The 8,905-nt window shown below is 33.0% G+C and overlaps 1 protein-coding gene across 1 annotated transcript; it reads right to left on the bottom strand.

Moving 5' to 3' along the window:
- Nucleotides 1-425: 425 nt before the first annotated feature.
- Nucleotides 426-8,898, bottom strand: LOC116003607. Its single transcript, XM_031243502.1, has 8 exons — nt 8,698-8,898; nt 7,486-7,545; nt 5,710-5,829; nt 5,522-5,600; nt 4,868-4,954; nt 2,600-2,662; nt 1,352-1,447; nt 426-821 (listed from the first exon to the last, which is right to left on the bottom strand). Exons 2-7 carry the CDS (start codon nt 7,539-7,541, stop codon nt 1,370-1,372), a joined length of 483 nt encoding a protein of 160 aa, XP_031099362.1. The 5' UTR covers nt 7,542-7,545; nt 8,698-8,898; the 3' UTR covers nt 426-821; nt 1,352-1,369.
- Nucleotides 8,899-8,905: the final 7 nt, after the last annotated feature.

The raw sequence follows: 8,905 nt of genomic DNA, 5'->3' as shown, positions 1-8,905 counted from the left end.
CTGTCCCAAAAAAAAAGTACGATGAAAGCATTTAGGATGCCTTTAGTTTTGCATATTGTTAAAACATTAAAAGATTGAAAAACTTGGCAGGTGAAAAATAGTCCCCACCCGAAAACAAAATAGGTGAGAGAAAACAAAACAAAAAACAAAAAACAAAAAACAAAAAACAAAAAAAAAAAAAAAAAAAACAAAAAAACAAAAAACAAAAAACAAAAAAAAAACAAAAAACAAAAACAAAAACAAAAAAAAACCAAAAACAAGCAAACAAAAACAAGCAAACAAACAAAACAACAAAAACAAAACAAAACCAAAAAAAAAAAAATTAGAGAAAATATATTATAATAAAAAAAATTACAATAAATTATCTATTTGTGTCTCTGTATATTGAAAATCCTATATTTATAGTAACATTGGGAAATTAAGCCTACCAAGAAATATGATTAGGGTTTCCAATTATTCAAACACATCATCCCACCTCATACAACATTTATACCCAACTTATCACATAGTTCACAAAAGAAGCACACACGACTTCCAAACTATTGAAACATGAATAAATGCTAATCTGATGGCCATTGACCAGGAAAATGTTATATCCTATTGGTACACATGAATAAATGCTACTGTATTATGTTTCAGTTATTGAACTACCAGGGAATCACTCAGCACAATAATGAAAAACTGACAGTGAGAAGCTTTAATATGGCTGTCTCACTTGATGCAACTTCAACAACGTTTAAACACTAATTACCCGTTTCTGCAAATCCTTGCCGCCAGCGTTGAAATGGAAGAATTTATACAGCTCCCATAAAATAGAAACTCTGCAAAAACAAGATGATGCTTTTCAGGAAAAAAAAAAAAAAAGACTTGATTTGCAAGGAAAACTGATAAGTTACAAAACAGTGAAGGGAAATGCTCTCTATGTCTAAAATCAGCGATATATAATCTAGTCAATATATAATTTAGTACTCCGTATATAATATGGCCAAGTCGGTGGTAGTCGGGCGGCTGGGGCGCCTAGCAGGCCGAGTATAATAATAATAATAATAATAATAATAATAATAATAATAAAACACTCGGCCGGGTTGGTCGCAGACTCGACCAAGTTAGGCACCGAGTTGGGTGTCTAATTGGCCAGCCGACTAAAAGGTGTCTAGGGGTGAAATCCCCTTGGCCTAGGAGCGCTTAGCGCCTAGTCAGTGCTTAAGCGGCCGCCTAGGCCGATTTTTACAATTACCCTCTTTTCTAAATAATATTGTAGTCTTCACTAAGGCTCCAAAAAGAAGTCCATGTAGAGTGTAAACAAATAGATGGAGTTATGCCATATCAAGATGGATAATTGGATATATACCAGTGCATTCCACAAAATTCACTGAGGATCAGATGATTGAATTCCATGGCGCTTGAAAAACTCTCTAAATCCATATGCACTGAGATCATAGTTGAACTGGAAAATTGAAACAGGGAAATTAGACAAGAAAATAAGTGTTAATAAGAACAATATAATAGCATTAGTAACCCAAAATATAGAATCACATAAAACCTTAACCCACTAAACTCTTCTGAAGTCATGCATTTGATTGTCACATACTGACCACACACACACACACACACACATATAAAAGCAGACAAAAGTGATGTCTGGAGAACAATCTCAGCTTCCTCTTTGAAATGTGTTGTCCCCTTTCCCATAAAATCGAAAATCTTAAAGAAATAAGATTTGGACAAAATTCTTTCACTATGTCCCATGCCCCCATTTCCATGCTACCTAGCACATGATCTTCAAAACTTCTCAAAATTCTTTTTCTCAACCTTTTTTTTTCTTCACAGGATTCAATTATAATTACTCTGTATTTCTCTTCTTGATATACATTGTGTGAAAAGAGGCATTCAACAAAAAGTGAAAATGCATCACATTAATGCTTCCATCTATATATAGTTTATATATGCACGTTTCCCCAGGTTCTATGTCCTATATTTTTTTAAATTGTCATTTCACCATGTCCCATGCCACCATTTCCCAGTTCCATGCTACCTAGCACATGATCTTCAAAACTTCTTAAAATTCTTTTTCTCATCCTTTTTTTTTTCTTTACAGGATTAAATTAAAATTACTCTGTATTTCTCTTCTTGATATACACTGTGTGAAAAGAGGCATTCAACAAATAGTGAAAATGCATCATATGAATGTTTCGATCTACCAAATAAATAGTTCATCAAGGGGGAAATGAGCACGGTAATGCAAGTACGCTACAGGGAAGGTTTGAAAAATCCTACAAGTGCAAGAAGAATCCTCTCTAGAGCTCACTTATTGGTAAATAATAAAGAATATTTGGTTCTGCATATATTTTATGTTTAGGCTTTTTCATTTTTGGTGCATAATAGGACTGATGAAGCTAGAATCCATGTAGCAATACCAACTACATAGGGAATAAACTTAGTTGATTTCAGTAGTATCCTGCCATTTGGGATGGGGGAATTTTAGTCAGTTCACTAACAGGCATTCATGTTTTGTTAGCAGCAAAGTAGTTTGGCACACAAAGCATAATACTGAAAAGTATCTTGTTATACTAAACCCTAAACGAACATTGAAACTTACCGGTAAAACTTTTACAGAGTATCTTGTTATATTTGGATCTGCAGCCTTACCCTGATTAAGTGCCTGGCACACACACACACACAAAAATATTATCAACTAGATGGCTTGGTATCTTATAAATCAAATGAAAAGGCATAGAATCTAAGATACAAAAGGAAGTAAGAAGTGTTAAACCTAACAGACATCTAATGGATAGATGTTCACATCAGTAAAATGCATCCATGCCTCTTCACAACAACAGAGATAAATGGAACTATTATACAGAGCACTGATTGTCAGATAATGGAGAACAACTTGTAGCAATAGCTAACATTAGGTAGCAAGTAAAGAGTATGATGGCACAGTGCCAGCAGTAAAAAACTCATGAAAATATAGCATCCAAACCTTCCACCTGGCATATCATGTCTGTTGCTTATTATTGCATGATCCTTGTGTAACTCTAAAGGTTTCCAATGCAGGTATACAACTTGGAATTCATTAGTACAAGTTTTTTCTGTAACTTAGATTTATACTACACAACCTTCTGAAGTATAGCAAATAGCAGTATAACCATCCAATCCACATATGTCAACAAACTAGAAATGTTTTATGAATCCACAAACCACAATCACTACTAATGTCATCTTATATATACATATATAGCAAGGAAAACAAAGTAATTTTCATCAAATTGTGGCGAAGTATCCAACAAAGAATGTCAAGTCAAACGTACTTGTTCTGGGCTATGAAATATCTCTACAAAAGGATATTCCTTCCTTTGCCGTGTTATGCAAAACCCAGGATACTTTGGGCACTCAACCTAAATTCCAACAAAAGACCAAAATGTTAAGAAATTCAACAAAGTTAAGGCATGCTAGAAAACTTGAGTACTGATGCTAATGTTTTAAATATTAGACATGAGAAAGTCAGAGATTAGAGGAGTAGTGGCAGGCTGAAGAAAAATATGAAATTAAATGTGGGAAAAAAAAAATTTAGATGAACAAGAATCAAAGATACAGTTGTTGGATGTCATCATTGTTAAAAAAAAAAAACATTTCTACTTAAGGTCTACAGGAAGATCAAGTGAACTAAGGGGGCAATAGGTCACACCCATGTGGGAGGAGAGGAGGAGAGAAGGACAGAGAGAGAGCAAATAGTTGCAGTGCTATGGATATGAATGTCTCTAGCCTCCCATTGCTTATTGTTAGAGAAAATCAAGAGGAAATTAGAGGATGTTTTTCCTAGCCTTGGGTTTTAATTTTTGAATCTTGTTGTTGCATTTCCTAGCTAGTGCGTATAAATCGGACCTTGTACAGCTTCATTCAATATATAGAAAAACACCTGTTCATCTGTTTTACACCTATTTTATAAGTAAAAACCCACTTACACGTAAAAATTTTACATTCGGATAAAACTCAGCTGCAGCTTCCTCCAACACTTTGTCAAGATGTCTAGTATAGTTACCCCTATGAAAAGAAATGTGTGTATATATATATATATAAAGATTTGGGATTTAGCAATAACAATGATAAACTAGGGAAAAGAAAGGGATGGGAAGAATCAACTTGGAATTACTTGACAGTGAATGCAACAACCACACGATGTCCTTGATGAAGAAGCTGGACAAACTCCCGCTCTGAGGTAAAGTGAATAACCTTTGATGGTCCAAGATCCTTCGGGTAGCCAGTGTAGTACCTTTAATTTAATAAATACATTTAAGTTACTTAGGACTAATTAATTGGACTGCGACGTCAAAATGAAATATGAATACACAGTCAGTATAAACTTTCCAATTAGTATTAATTCCCGTGAAGCTGACAAATTATAAGCAAATTAACTCCCTAGGCCATGCTTATCACATTAAAACTACTACCAATAGAAAGTTAATACAACCAAGTTTTTTATACTAGACTAGAAAAGAATGAAAATCCACTGCACACAAGGTAGAACATGCTGAATCAGAAGATAATATGAAAAAAATCTGCATTTTACAAATACAGAATAAATGCTATACTTCTTGTTTATATGCCCATAAGCTAATATTTTACACTAAAATGTTTCTAGGGCAAAAANTAACTTAGATTTATACTACACAACCTTCTGAAGTATAGCAAATAGCAGTATAACCATCCAATCCACATATGTCAACAAACTAGAAATGTTTTATGAATCCACAAACCACAATCACTACTAATGTCATCTTATATATACATATATAGCAAGGAAAACAAAGTAATTTTCATCAAATTGTGGCGAAGTATCCAACAAAGAATGTCAAGTCAAACGTACTTGTTCTGGGCTATGAAATATCTCTACAAAAGGATATTCCTTCCTTTGCCGTGTTATGCAAAACCCAGGATACTTTGGGCACTCAACCTAAATTCCAACAAAAGACCAAAATGTTAAGAAATTCAACAAAGTTAAGGCATGCTAGAAAACTTGAGTACTGATGCTAATGTTTTAAATATTAGACATGAGAAAGTCAGAGATTAGAGGAGTAGTGGCAGGCTGAAGAAAAATATGAAATTAAATGTGGGAAAAAAAAAATTTAGATGAACAAGAATCAAAGATACAGTTGTTGGATGTCATCATTGTTAAAAAAAAAAAACATTTCTACTTAAGGTCTACAGGAAGATCAAGTGAACTAAGGGGGCAATAGGTCACACCCATGTGGGAGGAGAGGAGGAGAGAAGGACAGAGAGAGAGCAAATAGTTGCAGTGCTATGGATATGAATGTCTCTAGCCTCCCATTGCTTATTGTTAGAGAAAATCAAGAGGAAATTAGAGGATGTTTTTCCTAGCCTTGGGTTTTAATTTTTGAATCTTGTTGTTGCATTTCCTAGCTAGTGCGTATAAATCGGACCTTGTACAGCTTCATTCAATATATAGAAAAACACCTGTTCATCTGTTTTACACCTATTTTATAAGTAAAAACCCACTTACACGTAAAAATTTTACATTCGGATAAAACTCAGCTGCAGCTTCCTCCAACACTTTGTCAAGATGTCTAGTATAGTTACCCCTATGAAAAGAAATGTGTGTATATATATATATATAAAGATTTGGGATTTAGCAATAACAATGATAAACTAGGGAAAAGAAAGGGATGGGAAGAATCAACTTGGAATTACTTGACAGTGAATGCAACAACCACACGATGTCCTTGATGAAGAAGCTGGACAAACTCCCGCTCTGAGGTAAAGTGAATAACCTTTGATGGTCCAAGATCCTTCGGGTAGCCAGTGTAGTACCTTTAATTTAATAAATACATTTAAGTTACTTAGGACTAATTAATTGGACTGCGACGTCAAAATGAAATATGAATACACAGTCAGTATAAACTTTCCAATTAGTATTAATTCCCGTGAAGCTGACAAATTATAAGCAAATTAACTCCCTAGGCCATGCTTATCACATTAAAACTACTACCAATAGAAAGTTAATACAACCAAGTTTTTTATACTAGACTAGAAAAGAATGAAAATCCACTGCACACAAGGTAGAACATGCTGAATCAGAAGATAATATGAAAAAAATCTGCATTTTACAAATACAGAATAAATGCTATACTTCTTGTTTATATGCCCATAAGCTAATATTTTACACTANTTTAAAAAAGAAATTATTGTGTAGATCATGGTTTACAAAGCTGTGTGGACTATGAATATAAAGAACATTTTTAATATACTAAAAGTACATTATTTTTGTACTGAAGGTACATTATTTGATAGTATATATAAAATACTGTATTTTCACTACTTAAATAATATACTTTACGTACAAAAATAATGTACTTTTAGTATATTACAAATTTATTTTTTATTTATGGTCCACACACCTGTGTGGATCATGGTTCATGTAATAATGATTGATATTTATGTACATATATGATATATTATATGAGGATTTGCATATCAACTCACTAGCGCAGTATTACAGTAACCACGTAGAATAATTCTCTATTACAAAAATATGATATATTACTCTCGTAAAGAAAACAAGAATTTAGCAATTAACTCAATCTCGAAAGGGAGCTCTTTCCATTACTACATCAAATAGATGAGCAAAAGGATGATGCCAAGAATTGAGCAACTAACTCAATCTCAAAAGGGATCGAGTATTTTATATTTCTTGTGATAGTCACAGTCTTAACTTGACTTTGTCTAATATTTGCAAATAGTTGTGACAAAGTAAGGAATTTCTTTAATTTAAAGTAGTATAATGTATATACTTGAAAAGGGGGCCCAAATTACGATGTCGTACAGGACCTCCGTTTTTTTTAGAACGGCCCTGAGATAATGTATTTTATAAGTTAAAATAATGTACTTTATATGTTACAATAATACACTTTATATGTGTTAGAATAATGAAATATTTAGTGTAAGATAATGTATTTTATGAGTTAGAATAATGTATTTTATGTGTTAGACAAATGTATTTATGAGTTAGAACAATGTATAATGTACTTTATGTGTTAGAATAATAAAATTTTTGGTGTAAGATAATATATTTTATGAGTTAGAATAATATATTTTATATATTTTTGGACCATAGTTCAAATAGCTATGTGGATCACAGTCCACGCAATAATGATTGGGCGAAGGGTATTGCTATTATTAAAAAATTCATCAAATTTAATGTGTGTTGGGTGTGGTTTTATTTAATTTGATATACAATTGATGGGTGAATTAATTTAAGGGTATGTATTATGTAATTAGAGCAACACCAACACTGACATTTTTTTTTATTTTTTTGCAGGTTTTTTCCTTGTTGGCAGAGAGAGGTGTGAGTGTATTTTTCACTCGCACAAATGAAGGTTTTGGCTAAGTTTTTTAGGGAAAAAAAAAAAAAAAAAAAAAAAAAAAAAAAAGCAGGTAATGTAATTGGAATCTGAAAGGCATACTCACTTGCAAGTAGCACGAAGATTTATCATCAATTTACTGAAAAGGGTTTGCTCCTCCATTACACTGAAAATAAAAGGAAAACAGAAATAGAGAAGAAGCATATGAATAGAAAGCACATAACTACTTGAATCATAAAATGACAAAAAGCAGGCTGCATCAGTTGGTTAATGCCATGCACAAAATCTGAAATACAATCTTTTAAGTCTATTCTTATCTGCTTGAAGATATAAAAAGATACACTTACTGTAGAGATTATTCATGAAGCACAATTTCACTTGCAAAGAAGTAAAAAACAATTAACTATGTAAGTGTGAGCACAGTGCTAATTGATGTACATCCTGACACCTTACTTTGCAAGAGATGACTGCACATGAGATGGTCAACTACATAGGAACACACACTCTACTCGGTTAAAAGATTACTTCCATAGTTACACTGTATTTATTACATAATACAGCCAGTTTCTCCACCCACTCCAATAAGAGTAGTCACACGTAAATGCTCAAACTGGACCCTTTTAAATTTAAAATTTTTCACCAATATTAAGCTACATTAAAGTTCTTAATTTTGATATTTAGATAGTAAAAATTGCAACATGGAAACACCTTAGATCACCAAGCAAAAGAATAATAGAGAAAAACCAAAATGCCCTTCTTTTTTTCTATATGAAATAATCATATCAGAAAGGAATTGTGATTTTGACCTCTAAGTCATTTCATGCATTTGGTATGCACATTTCACGCCCTTCTTTTTTTCTATACTACATGGAATGTATATTTTCTTGGAAGAATAACAAATTCACACTATATTTCGTCAAATTAATTTAACATATTTAATCAAAAAATATCAGTTCATTTCCAAAATTGGTTTCTTGCCTTTCCACCTTACCCAAAGCATACCTAGGATCATTATTTTTCTTAAAAAGAAAATAATTCCAACCAATATTAACTTTAAGCATCCCAACAAAACAATGTCAGACAATCAGTACAGATTGCAGAACTCCCTTAACCCTCCTACACTCCAATTTTCTTTTCCCTTTGTGTTTCCTTCAATGAAAGTGCAGCTCTATAGAATTGCCACTTCCTCCCCCACTCTATCTCTCTTTACCCGTTAGTTTGTGAATCCAAGTCTTTCATCGAACAGTTGGTGGGCACAAAATAACTGCAGATTATACAATATCCCAACTGTGTGGGCACAACAAACTGGATTACTTACCTGAGAGTAACAGAACACGGCTGATTTTGCTTCACAAATAACGCAGCCAAACCGGGAAGCGAGGCGAAAACGAGAAAGGAAAATGGAAAATTGGAGAAAAAGCTTATTCTAGTTCTAAGACGCAATATGGGCTCTCGGAAACGTAGGGGTTTTGACAGAAATGGAATATTTCAGGCCTCTTGACAAAAATGGCCGTTTGTTAATAGAA

This window comes from Ipomoea triloba, chromosome 14 (assembly GCF_003576645.1).
Source record: "Ipomoea triloba cultivar NCNSP0323 chromosome 14, ASM357664v1".
Classification (NCBI taxonomy): Eukaryota; Viridiplantae; Streptophyta; class Magnoliopsida; order Solanales; family Convolvulaceae; genus Ipomoea; species Ipomoea triloba.
This window is presented reverse-complemented; position numbering and strand designations above follow the sequence as displayed.